Consider the following 20,680-nt stretch of genomic DNA (forward strand, 5'->3'; position numbering starts at 1 on the left):
CCTATTTCTGCTGCATGGCCCTGTCACTGGGGTGTGCCATGTTTTGTAGATGTGGATGAGTGCTCTGCCAACAACGGTGGGTGCGAACACACGTGCCAGAACCTGCCAGGCTCCTTCCAGTGTGGCTGTGACATTGGGCACAAGCTGGATGAAGACAGAAGGACCTGCATCTGTAAGTGCCTCATCCCGGCTGCCTCAGTGGGTCCCTCCTCTGCCTCCTGTCCGAGCCAGGAACACACAGACCAGAGCTCCCTAGCCCTGCCCCTCGCCTCTTCCAGCTCCCTCACAGCCCCTGAGCAGTGGCAGTGCCTCAGCCCAGCCCTGGAAAAGCTTTCCCAGGCAGGACCAGTCCTGTTCCAGCCTGGTTCAGAGCACTGGCCAAAAAAGTGCAGGGAGTTGTGGCACAGCTCCACCTGAGCAGCTCCACAGCCTGCAGTGTTAAACACAGCCTCCATGTTCAACAGAGCCAGAGCCCCTTCCACAGTCACCAGCCCCTGCAGATTTTCCTTGTTAGAAATAATAGATTATTTATTTGTAGCTGTATAAAAATCTTGAGGTCACATATCTGACCTGGGCCCACTCTGGCCAAAAAATCCTTGAGCAAACAACCTGGGAAAGCTTTAGAGGTGTCACTGCTCACCTCCCAGAGACCTTGCAGAGGTCATGTCCTACTGTTCACCTCCCAGAGGTCCTGGCCCACTGTCCCTGTTCCCAGAGACCTCGTAGAAGTCCTGTCCCACTGCTCATTTCCCAGAGACCTTGCAGAGGTTCTGTCCCACCTCCCAGAGACCTCACAGAGGTCCTGTCCCACTCTTCACCTCCCAGAGACCTCACAGAGGTCCTGTCCCACTCTTCACCTCCCAGAGACCTTGCAGAGGTCCTGTCCCACTGTCCCTGCTCTGAGAGACCCTGCAAAGGTCCTGTTCCACTGTTCACCTCCCAGGGACCTTGTAGAGGTCCTGTCCCACCTCTCAGAGACTTTGCAGAGGTCCTGTCCCCCTGCTCTCCTCCCAGAGTCCCTGTCTCATTCCCTCTGTGACTCTGTCCCCTCTGTACCCTGCTCCCAGCCCTCGAGGACACGGTGGAGGCCCTGGATGGCCGGCGCCCCGTCATCCGCCCCATCCCTCACGTGGCCATCCTGCGGGACGAGCTCACCCAGCTCTTCAGCCACGACTATGAGGAAGAGGAGGAGGAGGAGCTGGAAGCGCGAGGGGAGCACACGCTGTCGGAGAAGTTCGGTGGGCATTGCGCGGCAGCGGCCGGGGCCGTGCTTTGCTTGGAGCTTGTGAGAGCCTGAGTGAGAGACGCAGGGCTCACCCGTGGTGCCTCTCGTTGCAGTCTGCCTGGAGCACACCTTTGGCCCCGACTGCAGCCTGACCTGTGACGACTGCCAGAACGGAGCCACCTGCAGCGCCGAGGGCAGCGGCTGCCTCTGTGCCGCCGGCTGGACCGGTGTGCTCTGCAACCAGAGTGAGTGCAGCTCTGCTCCATCCTCCTGCCAGGCTGTGACCAGGCTGAGCCTCACCTCCCTCTCTCTCCCCAGCTTGCCCAGCCGGCACCTTCGGCATCAGCTGCAGCCAGAGCTGCCGGTGCCAGAACGGTGGCACCTGTGACCCTGCCAGTGGCACCTGCCGCTGCCCGCCCGGCGTGGCTGGAGAGCTCTGCCAGGATGGTGAGTGCAGCATCCCCTCACCCTCCCTGTGCTGCTGGGGGCCATCCCTGGCCTCCTCTTTCCTGCAGGGATTCGCTATCACTTGATGCGATGCTGGATTTTCCCCAGCCGGCTCCTGCGCCAAGAATGATAACAAAGGTTTGTGGCTTGGGCTCTCTGTCCGAGCCATCTGGGCTGTGGTTGTCCATTAATTAGAAACAACCACATGAGACCAATCACAAATCCACCTGTTGCATTCCACAGCAGCAGATAATCATTGTTTACATTTTGTTCCTGAGGCCTCTCGGCTTCTCAGGAGGAAAAATCCTCAAGAAAAGATTTTTCATAAAAGATGTCTGTGACAGTCTGGGATACAGCTGTATGGCTTAAACTCTGTGGCACAGGTTGGTAAGTGTCCAGAGCAGAAATAAGGATAAGGGAGAGGTTTTCAGAATGGTTTCCAAAAGGATTTATTCCATGGAAGGGTCAGGGAGCAAAGACACAGAAGGTAGGTGTGTAAGGGTTTTTAAATGGGGGTGGTTTAATAGGAGGGGATAAATCAGCAGCTAATTGGAAATATCCTGAGGAGGGGTGAAGGGCAGGGATCACAAAAGCATCTTCCAATGAGGGAAGTAGGGGAGGAGGTTTGGGTCACATGGACTAATGGGATATTGAACTTTAAGGGATTTCTGTAAAGGAATTCCAAGCAGGGGAAATTGGCATGAGGTAGGATTGACAGGGAACTCAGGGTAGATGGACAATGGGGTGGGAGGGTATAATTTAGACCAAACCATTACCTTGGGCAATAACAGAACATGCCATTAGGAGTAAAAACACTCCACAACAATCAGTGGATAAATGGCTGGTCTGGCCATTGCTGGTGCCACTCTCAGATGTCCCAGATGGGCTTCTCTGAAGCCTGGAAGTGTTTCCTGTGGGGTTCCCTCCACTGGTCCTTTTGTGGCTGCTCATCTCTCAGCTCTCTTGTTGAGCCATCCCAGTGAGAGCAGCTTGAACACACTCCTGCTCCATCTGAGTCCACCAGCCACTGAGTCCTGTGTGGAAAAATGTCATTTTAAACAGCAAAAGGAGTGGTAAATGGCACTCTTCCCCCACAAAACAGTGCTCCAGGTGTTCTGTCTTTGCACTCAAAGACCTTTCCAGTCCCTGTTCACTGCTCATCCATGACTGAGGGCAGAAATCTCTATTTCATGGGGCATTCAGTGGCAGACACAGGAAAGAATGTCAAACCCACAATTTCCATGGTTAATTTCCATGGAAACCGTGGAGGCATTTTCCATCCAAATCATTGGAAAACTGTGACAGCAGTAATAACCCAAAGTACCCAGAGTACCCAAAGGAGCTGTGACTGCTGGTGGTGCTCATTTCTTGCTCCCAAAGGGTTAAAATTTGGGGGACATAATTTGAAAATCAGAAAGAGGGAGACGATCAGAGATTCAGACAAAAGGACTTCAGTCACATGTTGGGAGCATATGGGAACTATTACTGAAGGAGGAGAGTGAAGCAGAATGCAAATGAGCACAAGAGATACCCCGAGCTCTTCTTTCTGTAGGAAGGAGGTGATGGAGGGGGACGGAGAGAAAACAGGAAGGTAAAATGAAAATAAACAATGCAGAATTGCTCTGTTGTGCCAAGGTAGCATTTCCTCTGCTCCTCTGTTCGTAGGGACAAGTCTCATGCTGCTGGGCAGCTGCTGGCCAGAGCACTCTGCTGACACAGCCTGTCTGCCATGTGCTTCCAATATCGAGGCCTTTAGCATAACAGAGAAAAAACAATAATTTTATTCACTTAATAGCGCAAATATCCCTGTGGCTTTTCAACAGGAGCAGCCTCGTGGGTTGCTTTCTCACGGAGGACAGCCTTGACCTCTCAGAGCCCTGTGGGTGGGTTATTTCTGTCCCAGCCAGCACAGTGAGTGCAGAGCTGATGGGTGCCCTGGAGCACCATGAAGTGACATCCCCTGTGACACTGCCCAGCTGATTTGGAGCTGGTGCAGGGAATCTGATCCCCCTGGATCAGCAGTTCAAGCAATCTAATTTCAGTAGGTCAAGATGTGCAAAGAGCAAGGCTAGTGGAGTATTTGACAGTAGATATTCAGGCATCGTGGAGGACACTGAACAATATTTTCAAACTCCTTAATGAGATATCACTGAATAGGTCTTGCCAGGTGATAAATGGGCACTGTTTGAATAGCAGGTAGTTTGCAGAATATTATCAGTGCTATGCCATGAACGTTGTATTGCTAATACAATAAGAACTGAGCTGTGTTCAGTTCTTGGAACCAGAGCAGGGATACATCCCTTTCTCTCAGTGCACCCCTGGTTCTGAGAACTGAACCCAGCTCCATTTTCAGTGTGTTCCTCTCAATTAAAACAACCTGCTGAGACTGCCTCATCTTCCCACGTAACCTCTCTCTGTTCCTAGGGTGCCCCAAGGGATTTTACGGGAAGCACTGCAGGAAGAAGTGCAACTGTGCCAACCGCGGTCACTGCCATCGCATCTACGGCGCCTGCCTGTGCGATCCCGGCTTGTACGGCCGCTTCTGCCACCTGGGTACGCTCAGGTTATCCCTGAATCCCAGCCTTTCTGGGAGAGGCATTGGAATTAAATACCAATATAGCCAGATGGAACGTGCCTGGGCTCGTCTGGCCCTTGCTGCTTGACCAAGGGTGGAAACTGTGGTGGTTTCACCTCAGAGACACTTTTGGCTGGCTGGATGTGTGGTGTTTCACCCTGAGACACTTTTGGCCTGCTGGATGGGTGGTGTTTCCCCTCAGAGACACCTTTGGCTGGCTGGTTATTGCAGCTGGGCACTTGGGACAAGGCCAGGCCTGCAGGAGCTCTGGTGGTGCTGGTGGGATGGAGCTTCCCCCCATAACAGGGGCTGCTCCTTGGGTTTACCTCTGGTGGAGAAGCTTTAAGTTGATGATGAAGGACAGGCATCGGTTCTGCTGGAGGGTTTGGATGCAGAGCTTTATTCTGGCCCACAGGCTCTGAATGCAGCACCAGCTCCAACAGAACTCTCCAAACCACATGGTTGCTGTCTTTTAACCCCAGGGAAAAGGGGAGGGAAGGGGTAGGGAGCCACCAACCAGGTAAGGGAGGGGAAGTCTCAGGTGACAAATGACGCCTGGATGGCCCAATGTCCCCCAGGGTTGAGAGGCATCTTTTGAACTGTGCCAATCACACTAGGCCCTTTCTGGAATGCCAAGATTGATGGACAGCACTCAGCAGGGAGCAGGGGAAGGGGAAGGGAGAGGTGATTGGCACACCTGGAGAAGGAACCGGGATACTGAGACAGGCTGTTACACCACAACAGGGAAGAGCTCTGTGCCCCTCACTGACCAGCTCTCCCTCTCCCTGCAGCGTGCCCCAAGTGGGTGTTTGGGGCCGGCTGCTCCGAGGAGTGCCAGTGCCTGCAGCGCAACTCGCGGGACTGCGACGCCAGGGACGGCTCCTGCCGCTGCAAGCCCGGCTACCGCGGCCGGCGCTGCCAGCACAGTGAGTGGGGCACGTGGGCACGCGGCCAGCTGGCATGGGAAACACCTCTGGGGTCACCAAACCCAGCCCATGAGCCAGCAGCACCTGGGCACCCACGCCATGGCGCTGAGCGCCACATCCAGGCTTTTATAAATACCTTCAGGGATGGTGGGACAGCTGTGACAGGGGTGGTGGGACAGCTGTGACAGTGGTGGGACAGCTGTGATGGGTGGTGGGATAGCTGTGACAGTGGTGATGGGACAGCTGTGACATGGATGGGGACAGCTGTGTCAGAGGTGGTGGGACAGCTGTGATAGAAGTGGTGGAGCTTGGAAGGATGCTCAGCACCTTCCAAGCTTTCAGAGCTTCTTTCCCTCCAATTCTGGCTGTTCACAGGCTGTGACCCTGGCTATTATGGGGATGGTTGCAAGAAGAAGTGCAGCTGCTCCCCAGGAGTGCCCTGTGACCCTGTGACCGGCGAGTGTCACAAGGAGTGTCCCCCAGGCTACCACGGCGAGCACTGCGACCAAGGTAAGGCTGGGCAGCTCTGTGTGGGCTGGAAACTCACCTGTCCTCAGCATTTTGCTTCACAAAGCAACACAAAAGCACTTCCAGAATCCCCTGAGAGGCCCAGCACACTGCAGGTGATCTGATGGGTGGCCAGCAGAGACTTCAGGGGACACAGGAGCTGCCATCCACAGGTCTCTGTGAGACGCTGCTGCCTCTTGAAAGTGGGAGAGAAAATTCCTGGTAGAAAATGAGCCCGATTCACAAAAGAACAAGGTCTTTCTTCACCCTGCCACTGGACATCTCTCTGTTGGTAGATGGAGGTGATTGGGATCTAATTATCTTTCCCTGACCTTGATGTCTTTTGCCTTCCAGGCAATCCCTGCCCAGCCCAACATTATCACATTTGCTGCACTGTTCTCTATTTTTTATTGAAGCTCTGTTTAATCTGCAAGTGCAAAGGAGTATTTTACTTTAATTTTCATTAGGATTCAAACTTCTGCCTCTGTATGAACCTCCTAGAGCAGTTTTGTGCTCTTCCCATGCAGGGCCAGTTGATGGGATGGTGACTGAACTGCCCAGCTCTGTGTATATTTAATTGTGTCCAACACTGAGGCTCTGAGGGTGCAGAATTCAAGATTCTGGGGGTGCTTTATGTGCCAGAGAGCTTCACTTTGGGCAGACAAAGGTGCTTTGAGAGAACCTAAAGGCAGTGAGTCATTGGCCCGAGGTGATGATTACAAAATATGAACGCAGTGTTTGGAAAAGAATAAGTTCTGCCAACCACAGAGCTGAGTGGCGACTGAAAAGTCAACCCACTCCTGCTCTTGTGGGGCTGGGGCATCCTGAACCCACTTTAGCTGGTTAGGACCTGCAGAAAATGCAAAAAAGTTGGGCACTTGGAGACAGAGTGCAGCAGAGAGGCTGGAAGTGGCCAGCATCTGGATTTGGATTGGAGCATCCCAGCAGTTTATGATGTTCAGCCAAGCCCTGCTTCACCCCAGCCCAGAAGCTGCAACCATCAGCCAGCAAAGGGTCGTGGTGCAGAGCCCCATCTCTGACAGAGCAAGAGCTGCAGAAAGCAGCAAAAACCCCAATGCAATTGCAACCACAGTGCTGGAAGAAGAGATGGGAGCAGCTCCTGCTGTGCTGTGCTCCCTGGCAGGGTCTGAGAGCCCTGAGCCCCCTTTGGGGGGATGCTGTGGCCCCTGGAGCTCCTTGAGCCTTTTCAGGCTGGGTGCTCCCGTTCAGGATATTTTTAAAAAGGGTAAGAAAGGAGCTGAAGGCTGTAGGGGGGAGTCACAGGAAATAACACAAATATTTGTATAGAAATAGTAGGCTCTTGGCTGTTGTTCGGATCTGGAAATTATTAAAGGGTGAAGACAAACATCTGCCATCAATTAGCAAAGGGGAGGAATAACAAAAACTCCACTGTGCCGCTGGAAACAGAGGCGCTGCGTTTCCTCCGCGGTTTGTCGGTGCCCGTGTGTTCCCCTCTGCTGGGGCTGCTCAGAACATTGGCTTTGCTGAGCCTGGAGCTCTCATGGGGGGCTCAGAGGAGATTTAGGGATCTTGGCTCTGGGGCCCTCAGTTTGCATGTCACCAGCTCGTTGTTAAATTGTGGAATGGGGTGCAAAGATCAAAGCGAGCTGGGATTGGCAGAACCACGCTGGCATCCAGAGCAGAGGGAACGAAAAGTGGATTATTTCCCCTGTGCATGAGGATGTTCCTTCTTTCCATCTGTGTCCTGCTGCAAACCTGGCTGCTTCTTAAAATCCTGGTGCTCAGATCCTGGAGGCATCCAGCCAGGGAGGTGAAAACCCTCAGAGCATCTTGGAAAAGCCAAGGGGTGTTTTGGTGTGAGGCTGTGACCCTGGTGTTCTGCACCCCAGCCCAGAGACAGCACGGTGGCTTGTCCAAAGACTGGAGATCAGTTTGGCCTCAGTTTTTGGGGGATGTGATGGTCACTCTTGCATGAAGAAATATTTGTTGAAAGGACACGCAACAGGCAGACAGACCAGGGCAATGCTGGAGGTGACCAGAGTGGCTCACAGAGAGGTCACACCCAAGCTCACAGAATCACTAATGTTGCAAAAGACCTCCAAGATCACCAAATCCAACCTCTGAGCAAACACCACCATGCCCACTAAACCATGAGCACAGGTGGGAACCTCTCACAGCTCTGGGAACCCCAAACAGACCCAGAGGCTCCTTCAGCCTGCAGGGCCAGGTTGGTAAAATGCTCTTGGGTATCTTGAAGGGGATGTTCTGACCCTGCTGTTCTCCCACAGAGTGCCCTGAGGGGACATTTGGACCAGGCTGTCAGCATCCCTGTGCCTGTGGAGAGGCATCCTGTGACAGGAGCACGGGGCAGTGCCACTGCCCACCTGGCTGGACAGGACACGACTGTGCCCAAGGTGAGCACGGGCAGCAGAGCAAACACTCAGGGATTTCAGTGTGGAGGAAGGGATTTTGGTGTAGACCTGTTGCTTTGCTTTTACTAAAACTCATTTTGAAAATACCCAGTGCAGTTAGAATCGTCTTTGTGGAAAATTAGAGAAAATTGCAGCTTTTGATGGTGAGTCCTAAACAACACGATGAAAAATATGAAAATTTTTTTCTTGTTGCAGTCCTCAATGTAGGAGAGGAACCTTTCTTTATTGATGCATGTTTTTAATTGCCTTCACCAGCTTACTCTTTAACTGCTGGAAAACTAGAGAGTCTGAAATGGAAAGCTTTTGCATGATTATGCAGTATTGCAGCAGCTGGAAGGTATTATTCACATTGAGATGTCCTGCTCCTAGAGTTTGGCTGAGCAACGAAACTACGTGTGCACAGTGCTTACCATACATCTCAAGCTGCCTTTTTTTCCAGGCCCTGGAGCAGCTTAGGACCGGTTGGAGAAGGATTCTTGCCCTGGTTTTAGCAGTTTAGCCTTTTGCTCCTTCTTTGCAGCTCCCAGTGGGTTCCAGAGCAGTGACTGATGTGCTGTCCATGGTGTGACAGCAGCTGTGGAGCCCCTGTGCCAGCAGCACCATTTTCCACTGAGGAGCCCTTGGAGCTCCCTGGAAGTGGCTGCAAATCCAAAATTGGCATGAAAATGCTGGAGTGAGCTCAGAATAGCACTTAGAGAGTGCTGTGGAGCAGGCAGGGCCAGGCTGTGCTGCGAACAAAATCCACGTCTCGCATGAGCACAGAGGGAGCCCAAAAGGTCTCACATTTCCCTCTGCCACCTCAGCTCTGATCCCTGCGCTCTGTGTTCTCTGTCTGCTCACACTCCAGCCTGCCCTGAGGGTCTCTGGGGGCCGGGCTGCCAGGAGATCTGCCCTGACTGTGCCAACAACGCCAGCTGTGACCGCGCCACCGGAGCCTGTGTGTGCCCGCCTGGGTACACCGGGCAGCGCTGCCAGGATGGTGAGTGGGGCTGGAGTGGGCAGGATGGTGAGGGCAGGCTGGTGAGTGCAGGATGGTGAGTGGGGCTGGGGTGGGCAGTATGGGGAGTGCAGGATGGTGAGTGCAGGCTGGGATGTGCCGGATGGTGAGTGCAGGCTGGGATGTTTAGGATGGGGTGTGCAAGATGGTGAGTGCAGGCTGGGATGTGCAGGCTGGGATGTGCAGGCTGGGATGTGCAGGCTGGGGTGGGCAGGATGGTGAGTGCAGGATGGTGAGTGCACACTCATCTCCAGCAGAACTGGGGATATCTCAGCTGAGCTGGAGCATCTACTGGAGCATCCAGTGACCCACCATGTGGTGCCATGCTCTGTGCACATCTCTGTTCCTTCACTCATTGGGGTGCAACCTGGGGACTTCACAGTCCCTCTAACCCCATGTCCATTGTAGTAACTTCTGCAGCAGGAGAAAAGAAGGCAGAATGCTGAGCCCCTTGTCCCATTCAGCGCTGCACTCGAGGTGTGAGAGCTCTGCCGGAGCACTGTGGTACCCAGCAGCTCCGCCCAGGGCTGGGATTCCAGCAGCCACCTGCAGTCCCTCCCTCCCTGTTTCCCTTGGCAGTGTGTCCACCTGGCTGGTACGGCCCCGCCTGCCAGCTGAGCTGCAGCTGTGCCAACGAGGGACATTGCCATCCTGTGACGGGGACGTGCAGCTGCCCGCCGGGCTGGACGGGGCACCACTGCCAGCGAGGTACAGCACCTGCCCTGCCACCCTGACCTGTGCCAAGCTGTGCTGCCATTGCTCCATTCTCATCTTCATGCAGGAAATTCCTGTCAGATTCCTGCCTCTGCCAGGGAAATCTCTCTGAAATCCTTTTGGTTTCTGTGCTGTGTCTGTCTGGTGCTGGCAGTGCCTCTGTTTGTCCTTGTGCCTAAGGGATGTTGTGCCTGCTGGTGAAAGCAGCACTGTGCCCATGCCATGCTCTGTGGCACACACCAGTGATGGCTCCTGCTGTGTTTTTGCAGCCTGTGACCTGGGGCGTTGGGGCCCTGACTGCGCCCACACCTGCAACTGCAGCAACAGTGACGGGAGCTGCAGCACCGAGAGCGGGCAGTGCCACTGTGAGGCCGGCTACACGGGCACCCACTGTGAGCAGAGTGAGTGCAGCCCTGCCCTCCCCTGCCTGTCCTCCCACCCTCCAGGGCCTGCAGGGCTCCAGGGAAGAGCATTGCTCCAGCCCAGTCCCTTTCCTTGGCTGTGATGCTGATCCAGTGCCCAGGGTGATGTCGGTGTGTGACCGTGTTCACAGGGGTCTCAGGTTGAGGGAAGAGACGAGGATCTGACTCCATGTTTCAGAAGGCTTGATTTATTATTTTATTATATATTAAAACTATACTAAAAGAATAGAAGAAAGGATTTCATCAGAAGGCTAGCTAAGAATAGAAAAAGAAAGAATGATAACAAAGGTTTGTGGCCCGGACTCTCTGTCTGAGCCAGCTGGGCTGTGATTTGCCATTAATTACAAATATCCAACATGGCCCAATCACAGATGCACCTGCTGCATTCCACAGCAGCAGATAACCATTGTTTACGTTTTGTTCCTGAGGCCTCTCAGCTTCTCAGGAGGAAAAATCCTAAGGAAAGGATTTTTCATAAAAGATGTCTGCGACATGGGTACACACCTGTAAGGGGCACAACCCACTGGTTGTGGGTTCAGCTGCCAGATATTTTTATTCCATTCAGAATCCAAGCTCCTGCCTTAGGATAGCTCCTCTGGGACCCAGGAAGGGACAGGCTGCTCAGTCTCATTTCTTTCAGAGTGCCCAGAAGGGTGGTTTGGGCTGAGCTGTCGGCACCAGTGCCAGTGTGACAATGGAGCCACCTGTGACCACGTCAGTGGGGCCTGTACCTGCAGCCCAGGCTGGCGAGGAACCTTCTGTGAGCACGGTGAGTCCCTGGCCCTGGGCACCAGGCCTCCACCCCAGAGGGTTTGTGCTCCCTGTCTGACTTTGTCATCCCATTACAGCAAAGAGAATCCCTCAGGATGGCCATGGGGGGAACAACAAAACTGCAAGCTGCTACCTCTGGTTTTATTTCTGGAGGAAAAAGGTTTAGGGGAGAAAAAAGGACTATGAAAATGTAAATAATAGGTGACCCAGTGGTTGCACAGCTGTGACAGTGTTCACAGGGGTCTGAGGATGAGGGAAGAGACGAGGATCTGACTCCATGTTTCAGAAGGCTGATTTATTATTTTGTGATATATTATATTAAAACTATACTAAAAGAATAGAAGAAAGGATTTTATCAGAGGGCTAGCTAAGAATAGAAAAGAAAGAATGATAACAAAAGCTTCTGTCTTGGACAGAGAGTCTGAGCCAGCTTACTGTGATTGGCCATTAACTGGAAACAACCTACGTGGGCTAAACAAATATTTACTTGTTGCATTCCACAGCAGCAGATAACCATTGTTTACATTTTGTTCTTGAGGCTTCTCAGCTTGAGAAAAAATCTTAAAGGAAAGATTTTTCATAAAATGTGTCTGTTACACAGAGCTGCTGTGGCCACCTGAGTGTGCACATGTTGCACACAGGGTCTCGGAGCGGCCTCTCTCCAGCTCCCCCAGCAGCCTCTCCGTGGTCAGGAACATCAAACCATCACTCTCCTGATCCTCCACTGCCCTCTCCTGTACCTGCAATGTCCACAGTGGGCTTGCATCCAGTATCTGCTGCCCTCAGCAGCCCTGTCACACTGCTGCAGCCACAAAGGCCACCAAGGAAGGGGCAGGCACCTTTTCCCTCTGGGAGGGCTCCAGCTCTGCATTCTGTGTGTGGATTTCTCCTTTGTTTTCCACAGCCTGCCCCGATGGATTTTATGGACTGGAGTGCAGGCAAGCCTGTGACTGCCTGAACGGTGCCCACTGTGACCCTGTGACAGGACAGTGCCAGTGTCCCCCGGGCTGGACTGGTGCCCGCTGTGCCCAGGGTAGGTGTCTGTGCCCAGGGCAGGTGTCTGTGGGAGGTGCCCGCCCTGCTCTCCATGGCACTCTGGAGCCAGGGCTGTCTCTGCTGCCAGGTCATAGGAACCAGAGTTCTGGGTTGTTCATTCCCCATTTGTGATTTCCTCTGTGTGGAATTTAATTTTGGTTCTGGAGGGTTCTGCCTGAGCATGTTCTGGTTGGATGCAATGAAGGCTTGGGCATCCAGCAAAACTGCTCCCCAATAACGAAGGATGTAACAGTGATGATATCAGTGTTTGGATGTCACATTAATCTCTTTAACACCACAAAACCCCTTCCCAGAGCAGCCAACCACCCCTGGCACATCCCCTTGGGAGGGTTGGCAGGAGCCTGGTCCCTGTAATTCCCACCCAGTGCCCACCAGCCCTGCCTGCTCTGCTCCCCTGCAGCCTGCCCGGAGAACAGCTACGGCCAGAACTGCAGCCACACCTGCCGCTGCTTCAACAACGCCACCTGCAGCCACGTCAGCGGCCGCTGCCTCTGCGCCGAGGGGTGGACGGGACCCTCGTGCCAGCAAGGTAACAATTCCCAAACCCCCGGTTGCCCTGCCAGCAAGGTAACCCTTCCCACACCATCTCTATTCCAGCAAGGTAACCCTTCCACAGCACCTGCTTCCCTAGCAATAGGTAATCCTTCCACACCACCTGCTTTCCCCAGCAAGGTAACCCTTCCCACATCACCTGCTTCTCCTGCCAACAAGGTAACCCTTCCCACACCAATTGCTTCCCCAGCAAGGTAACCCTTCCCAAGTACCTCTATTCCAGCAAGGTAACCCTTCCTGCACCACCTCTACCGCAGCAAGGTAAACTTTCCATACCACCTTCTTCCCCAGCAAGGTGACCATTCCACAGCACCTCTACCCCAGCAAGGTAACCCTTTCACATCACCTCTATTCCAGCAAGGTAATCCTTCCACACCTCCTACTTCCATAGCAATAGGTAATCCTTCCACACCACCTGCTTTCCCAGCAAGGTAATCCTTTCACAGCACCTCTACCCCAGCAAGGTAACCCTTCCCACACCTCCTGCTTCCCCAGCAAGGTAATTAATGCTTCCACACCATCTCTACCCCACCAAGGTAACCCTTCCCACACCACCTCTACCCCAACAAGTTAATCCTTCCCACACCACCTCCTTCCCCAGCAAGGTAACCCTTCCACACCACCTGCTTTCCCTGCCAGCACAGGGAGGAATGCCACTCCTGGTGTGGGCAGAACTCTGCTGCCTCTTACCTGAGCAGGTGGCACACCTAAAGCTGTCACTGCATCAAAATCAGTGTTGCTGTGTATCACACCATCTACCCACAGCTCTGGCAGTGTGTCACAAGCCTCCAGAGGTGTGTCCTGACCGGGATGTCTGTCCTGTTTGTCCCTCAGCCTGCCCAGTGGGGTTTTATGGGAAGGACTGCCAGCAGCGCTGCCTGTGCCACAACGGTGGCACCTGCGACCCGGCCACGGGGAGCTGTGCTTGTCCTGCAGGCTGGACGGGGCTGGCCTGTGAGCTGGGTGAGGAAACAGCTGGGGAATGGCTCTGGGGCAGACAGAGCTTGCTATGGAATGCTTTTTTCCCTTTTTTCAGCTTCCTTTTTCTACCTCTGTCGGGGTCGGGATTCACTTTTGTGAATAGTTCGCGTTCAGGCTTAGATGTTTATTATTTCTTATCAATGTTACAGCAGTGGGTTCTGCAGTCTTTCACTAACAAGGCACAAAATGGCCAACTATCTCTTGTGACAAGATCTTTTAAGGCTAAACTATCCAATTAAGAAATTATACCTAAATTATTTTCACTTTTAACCCAATAACCGATCACTCAGAGTCCGCAATGCGGACTTTTCTGTCCAGTTACAAAATACCACCCAAGCCCATTAAGAAGAAGGTAAAGAAGGTGGTAAAGAAGGAGGACCAGTCTCTGCCCTAAAACCTCCATCTTGCTTTATATATGTATCACTATATTCTAAAACCCTAAACTCTAAGTTTCCCACCATGTGATATTACACACTTCTATTCAAACTCCACACCTGTAATCCCAGTTCTATCAATTTTGGAAGCTTCTCCACTGCCTCAGGTCAAATGCAGTGTTCTCCTGGGAGTCTGTCAGTACAGAAAGTCTAAAATTCTCAGCATTTTAGAGCATCTCAGAGCTCCACCAGTTTTCCTGTGGAGGTTGGAGGTGACGTGCGAGGGGTTGGGGCGCTCGGTCCTTTCTGGGGGTGTGGGGAGCTGGGAAGATGGGATCTGGGAGGGTGGGAACCAGGGCAGTGTCTCACCCTGTCCCCTGCCAGCCTGTGCCCAGGGCCAGCACGGCCTGGAGTGCCAGCAGAGCTGTGAGTGCCAGCATGGGGGGCTCTGTGACCGCCGCACCGGGCACTGCCTGTGCCAGCCTGGCTGGACCGGTGACAAGTGTGACACAGGTGAGTGATGCTGATCTGGGCACTGTGGTGCTGCACAGGGAGGGTCTGGGGGCTTAAGCAAAGACAGAAAATTCAGGTTTCAGCCAGTAGGGAGGTGGCAGTGCTGAAGTTTTGGCTGTGCCCTTGTTTTGCTGTTCCCTTCCTCCTTCCATGGAATTACAGAGGGATTTGGGTGCGAAGGGACCTTAATGATCATCCAGTTCCACCCTACATTGCTCCTGTCATCTGAGGGCTGTCCTGAAAGTGCTGGTGCACACCCAGAGCAGCTTCCTCCTCCTACTACTATATTCTAAAACTCCAAACTCTAAGTCACCTCACTGGGTCCTGCCACATCCTCAGGGACAGTGTTCCCTCCCAGCATTGTCACATGGAGTCCCAGAACCCCACACAGCCTCAGCAGCACGGGGCACCAGGCAGTCTAAAGCACTTCTATAATTTCTTCCAATATAAATTAATGAAAAAACCCACCCAAAAGATAGAAATTCTGTTGTTTTTTTAAAAAGAACCAAACTAGGGTCCTGTCATTCCCCATGGCTGTATTTCAACCTGCCTGTGTGTGCACAAGATCCAGACCCAGTCAGCTGTGGAACTATGGGGAAAAAGCCCCCAAAAGTCACATTTTTTGTGCAACTTGTCCTCTCTGCTGTGTTTCCATCCCTGAAGCTTGTCCGGAGGGGCTGTTTGGGGCACGCTGTGAGCAGCTCTGTGACTGTGGGGACAATGTCTCCTGCCACCACGTCACCGGTGCCTGTGACTGCCCTCGGGGCTGGAGGGGCCGGCGCTGTGAGAAAGGTGAGGAGCACCCCTGGGTGAGGGAAACACAGGGGAACATCAGCTGCCTCAGAGCCTGGGAAGAGGGAGACCTCATTTTGCATGAGAATTACAAGTTTTGGCAAAATATTTTGAGGCTGTGACACAAGATGCTGCTGGGCTGGCTTGGCACTGGGGCAGGAACCTCTCGAGGAGGCTCTGATGCCTTCCATGTATAGCAACAACTAAAATCCAGGAAGAATGCCCATTTTCAGCTTCCTTTTCCCTCTGTTGAGGTTGGGATTGAAGGCACTTGAGACAGTGGTTCATGTTCAGACTCAGGTGTTCATTATTTATCAATGTTAACTCACAGCAGTGAGTTCTGCAGTCTTTCACTAACAAGGCACAAAATGGCCAACTATCTTTTATTACAAGGTCTTTTAAAGCCAAACTATCCAATTAAGAAATGACACCTAAATTATTTTCACTTTTAACACAATAACCAATCACTCAGAGTCTGCAATGTGGACTTTTCTGTGCAATTACACAAAAACACCCAAACACACGAAGAAGGAAGAAGGTGAAAAAGGAGGAGCAGCCTCCACCCTAAAACTCCCATCTTTCTCCATATTTATTACCATATTCTAAAACCCCAAACTCTAAGTTTCCCACCCTGTCATATCACACAATTCTAACCAACTCCACACCCACAATCTCAGTGCTATCAATCAATTTTAGAAGCTTTCTCCACGGCCTCAGGTCAAATTCAGTTTTCTCTTGGGGGGTCAGCACAGAAAGCCTCAAACTCTCCAGAACTCCACCAGCAGCAGGCTCACATCCCACTGTTTGTTTTCCCACAGCCTGCCTGCCAGGTTTCTTTGGGAAGGACTGTGCCAGTCGCTGTGGCTGTCCCCTGGGAGTGCCCTGCCACCACGTCACTGGCCAGTGCGGCTGCCCGCCAGGACTGACCGGCTCTGGATGTGAAAAACGTACGGAGATGGGAATGGTCCTGCTGCAGGCCCTGAGAATGGGGTGGGCCAAGCCATTCCTGCAGAAAATAGAAGGGAAAAAGAAAGATAAATGTTGGGGAAGATGAAACAGGAAAGACTTGTAAATGTGATTGCTTGGCAAAAGATTTTGAGAATATAGAAACTATAAGTCTATAAGTGAGATTGCAATGAAAGCAAGCTTTGAGATACCTCAGTTACTGAACAACTGGAAAACAATGGTGTGGCCAGCTGAAGGTAATCCCCTTTTGATGGAACAACACCCTCTGCTTGCAGGCAGGTCCAAGGGTCAGAGCAGACCCTGCCAGCTTAGCAAAAGAAATCCAAAGAGTAATTTTAAAGTTTAAAATGTAGCATAGTATAGTAATGTAGTGATTCTTATAAGCTATATAGAAATGCTATAAAATTTGTATATTGTACTAGATTAGTTAGTGAAAATCAGAATATTCAACACAGAAGAAGATTTATTGTATTATAACGAGAACCTCGCTCTCTTAGTCTTAGCTCTTGCCTTTTACTCTCTTACCCCTTTTTACTCTCTTACACTTTTGCTCTCTTACCCTTTTACACTCTTTTCCTCTCATCCTCTCTCCCCCTCTCTTCTCTCAGGCCTGCTCTGAGCTGTGGCTGGCAGCTCCCAGCAGGGCCCTGCACCCAGGCCCTTTGCTATAAACCCCAAATCCCAAGACAGAAGAAGATTTATTGTATTGTAATGGGAACCTTGCCCTCTGATCCTCTCTTTTACTCTCCCATTCTGTCTTTACCACACTCTTCCCTTCTTGCTCTTTACCTCTACCTCTTCAGGGCCTGCTCTGAGCTGTGGTTGCAGCTCCCAGCAGGGCCCTGCACCCAGGCCCTTTGCAATAAACCCCAAGTTCCACAACCTAACTTCAAAAATCTCTCGTCTCCATCCATCCCAACCATGCTACCCCCGACTCTCTTACAGATAAACAAGGAAAAACAGCCCAAGAGCAGAGCTGTGCCAAGGAGCAATTCCCAGGCTGGCACCAAGTGCATGCCTGTGGAATGTTAGCAGGGCAGAGGGAGCCAAGTGGGAAAGCAGAGCTGGGTGTTTAGCCAGAGGATTAGCAATAAATCACTGTTAAAATGAGTTCCTGTGGGTAGGAGCAAGTCTGGAAGGGACAGAGGTGTGTGAGCATGTTCTTTACGTCGAGGACAGTGGTGAATTGGCTATGTCTGCATGTGGAGCCTGCAGAAATGTGAGGGCAGGAAGAGCTGGCACAGCAAAAGGCATTTAATGCCTTTAAGTACTTGCCTTTCCTTTCAATCCAAGTATTTCCTGGAGTGAATGACCCCTTTGCATGAGAGTCCCTTTGCTTTTTGGGTGGCGGAGAATTTTACTGCCATAAAAGGCTCTCTAAATCCTGGCTTAAAACGAAATGTTTTAAAATAAGCCTTGCAGAGAGGGGTGGGATGGCTCCTGAATCACCTTGGTGCCCCGTCTCCTCACAGCCTGCCTGCCTGGGACCTTTGGGGAGGGCTGTGCTCAGATCTGCCAGTGCTCCGGAGCCACCCAGGAATGTCACCCTGTCACCGGGGCCTGTGTCTGTCCCCCTGGCTTCCACGGTCCTGCCTGCCAGCTGGGTGAGTCCTGCTCTGCATCCCCTGTGCTGGCTGTGCCATCCTGAAATCCCAGTGCCTTGAGGGATATGTATGTGAATGAGTTCTGGGTGCTTTGGGGCTGGCATAGACAGAACTCCATCCTCCTGGGTGAAACATCCATGCACATCCACCTGGTGGATATCCCTGGGCTGTTTGAACCTTCTCCTTGTGTTTGTAGCCTCTGTTTGTTGTCCCCTCAGAGTGCTCCCCGGGCTGGTGTGGGGAGCACTCTGTTCGTGTTCTGCTCCCACTGTGCCATCCTGAAATCCCAGTGCCACGAGAGATGTGTGAGTGAGTTCTGGGTGCTTTGGGGCTGGCACAGACAGAACTCTCCTGGGTGAAACATCCATGCCAATCCACCTGGTGGGTTTCCCCGGGCTGTCTGAACCTTCTCCCTGTGTTTGTAGCCTCTGTTTGTTGTCCCCTCAGAGTGCTCCCCGGGCTGGTACGGCCGGGACTGCGCGCGGCGGTGCCGGTGCAGGAACGGGGGACGCTGTGACAGTGCCACGGGGATGTGCCACTGCCCCGCGGGATTCATCGGGGCTGACTGCGCCATCGGTGAGCTCTGCCCCAGCCACGGGGGCTGGCAAAGCAGGGGAGCCTCCTCAGGGGGGGATGAGAGGTGGGAAAGGCAGATCTTGCCTGCAGAAAGGCTGCTGACCCTACAGGGATGAGCAGCAGAACAAGGACTGAGTCCTGGGAAAGGACTGACCCCAAGGACTGGCTCCCTGTGTCCTTTGTCCACTTGTCCAGGCAGTAGTGCCTTGCCCTGTGTCCCAGGGCAGGAGCCTGCAGGTGACAGTTGTGACGGTGTTCACAGGGGTCCAAGGATGAGGGAAGAGACGAGGATCTGACTCCATGTTTCAGAAGGCTTGATTTATTTTTTTATCATATATATTATATTAAAGCTATACTAAAAGAATAGAAGAAAGGATTTCATCAGAAGGCTAGCTAAGAATAGAAAAAGAAAGAATGATAACAAAGGTTTGTGGCTCGTACTCTCTGTCTGAGCCAGCTGGGCTGTGATTGGCCATTAATTAGAAACAAGCACATGAGACCAATCACAGATCCACCTGTTGCATTCCACAGCAGCAGATAACCATTGTATACATTTTGTTCCTGAGACCTCTCAGCTTCTCAGGAGGAAAAATCCTAAGAAAAGGATTTTTCATAAAAGATGTTTGTGACAGACAGTTTGCTGTCTGCCTTGGCCATGGAAATGTTTTTCTGCTCTGTTTATTTTATGATAAAGTGATTTCTCCTGACACACGGTGCTGTATTGCTGTACAGCCATGGCTGGGCAGGGCTTGGAGCAGCCTGGCTTAGTGAGAGGTGTCCCCATGGAAGAGGGTTTGAAAACAGATGATCTTTAGGCTCTCTTCCAACCCAAACCATTCCATGATCCTTCGGCACAGCAGGGCAGGGCTGGAGGCTCCTTCTCATCCCATCACTCAGCTCCAGTGCTGTGCAGAACTTTCCCTGTCCCACCTCCCACCTGCCCAGCCCTGCTTTGGCCTGATTGAGTTTTTCCTCCCTCCAGGATGCCCTGCTGGCCGCTACGGCCAGGACTGTGCAGGGCTGTGTCCCTGTGGGGCCGGTGTCCCCTGTCACCCTGTCACTGGAGACTGCGTGTGCCCTCCGGGCAGAGCTGGCCCCACCTGTGAGCAAGGCAAGTGTCGTGCATCAGGGCTGTCAGGCTGGGGAAAGTCCTGGGCAGGAAATGATTTCCTTGCCCTGAGATCTCTGCTCATGCTCCCTGTGCCTGTGGTGGTGTTCGCAGGACGAGGGAAGAGATGAGAATCTTGACTCCATGTTCCAGAAGACTGATTTATGATATAGATTATATGTTATATAATATAAAATATAATATTATACATATAAAATATATATTTTATTTATTTATTTATTTTATATTTATTATATTTAATATTCTGCTTGTTTCATTTGTCATATATTGGTGATTTGTTAATAATGTACAGATGTAATACATATATTACATTTTATAATTTTATGATATATATTATATTAAAAGAAAATATAATATATATTAAAAGAATAGAATAAAGGATTTAATCAGAAGGCTAGCAAAGAATAGAAAGGAATGGAATGATAATAAAATCTTGTGACTGACCAGAGAGTCCAAGACAGCTGGACTGTGATTGACTATTAATTAAAATCAACCACATGAGACCAATCACAGATCCACCTATTGCATTCCACAGCAGCAGATAATTATTAATTATGTTTCCTTTCTGAGGCCTCTCAGCTTCTCAGGGGAAAAAGATCCTAATGAAAGGATTTTTCATAAATCATGTCTGTGACACTGTGCCCACTGCTGCTCCTCTGGCCCTGCAGGTTGTGAGAAGAGCCGCTACGGGCCGGGCTGCCAGCAGCGCTGCTCCTGCCGCAACGGGGGGCTCTGCCACCCCACCGATGGCTCCTGCTCCTGTGCCCCGGGGTGGACGGGAAAATCCTGTGAATCAGGTAACCCTGGCCCCAGTCCTGTAAGTTCCACAATCAGATCCTGTCTAATTGTGGAGCTCACATCCCAGGTCCACTTTGTGTCATCCCACCTGTGGCAGCCCTCTGAAGCTCAGTTGTGGGGATGCTGAGCAGCTCTGCCTCTCCCTCTGCCCACAGAATGCCCTCCAGGAAGCTTCGGTGCCGCCTGCCAGCTGCGCTGCCCCTGCCTGCACAACGGCACCTGCCACCCGGCCACGGGCACCTGCCGCTGTCCCCAGGGCCACTACGGGCCCCTCTGCGAGCACAGTGAGTGTTGGGTGCTGGGTACTGAGCAAACCCCGTGGGGCTGAACGCGGGGCTTGG

At 52.2% G+C, this 20,680-nt stretch overlaps 1 protein-coding gene across 1 annotated transcript in view; it reads left to right on the top strand.

Annotated features, from left to right (window-relative positions):
- Nucleotides 1–20,680, top strand: part of MEGF6 (multiple EGF like domains 6) — a 91,035-nt gene that overhangs the window by 67,044 nt on the left and 3,311 nt on the right. The window contains exons 10-32 of the mRNA XM_054292030.1: nt 50–172; nt 1,068–1,238; nt 1,339–1,470; nt 1,544–1,672; nt 4,097–4,225; nt 5,039–5,173; nt 5,549–5,683; nt 7,951–8,076; nt 8,942–9,073; nt 9,671–9,799; nt 10,075–10,206; nt 10,868–10,996; nt 11,903–12,031; nt 12,455–12,583; nt 13,441–13,569; nt 14,346–14,474; nt 15,138–15,266; nt 16,085–16,213; nt 17,705–17,836; nt 18,284–18,412; nt 19,395–19,523; nt 20,210–20,338; nt 20,495–20,623. Coding sequence (XP_054148005.1) covers nt 50–172; nt 1,068–1,238; nt 1,339–1,470; nt 1,544–1,672; nt 4,097–4,225; nt 5,039–5,173; nt 5,549–5,683; nt 7,951–8,076; nt 8,942–9,073; nt 9,671–9,799; nt 10,075–10,206; nt 10,868–10,996; nt 11,903–12,031; nt 12,455–12,583; nt 13,441–13,569; nt 14,346–14,474; nt 15,138–15,266; nt 16,085–16,213; nt 17,705–17,836; nt 18,284–18,412; nt 19,395–19,523; nt 20,210–20,338; nt 20,495–20,623 — 3,024 coding nt within the window. The remainder of the gene's footprint in view (nt 1–49; nt 173–1,067; nt 1,239–1,338; nt 1,471–1,543; nt 1,673–4,096; nt 4,226–5,038; nt 5,174–5,548; nt 5,684–7,950; nt 8,077–8,941; nt 9,074–9,670; nt 9,800–10,074; nt 10,207–10,867; nt 10,997–11,902; nt 12,032–12,454; nt 12,584–13,440; nt 13,570–14,345; nt 14,475–15,137; nt 15,267–16,084; nt 16,214–17,704; nt 17,837–18,283; nt 18,413–19,394; nt 19,524–20,209; nt 20,339–20,494; nt 20,624–20,680) is intronic.

The sequence above is a fragment of the Melozone crissalis genome, unplaced genomic scaffold (genome assembly GCF_028551555.1).
Source record: "Melozone crissalis strain CALT ecotype California unplaced genomic scaffold, PUWL_Pcris_2 ptg000107l_1, whole genome shotgun sequence".
Classification (NCBI taxonomy): Eukaryota; Metazoa; Chordata; class Aves; order Passeriformes; family Passerellidae; genus Melozone; species Melozone crissalis.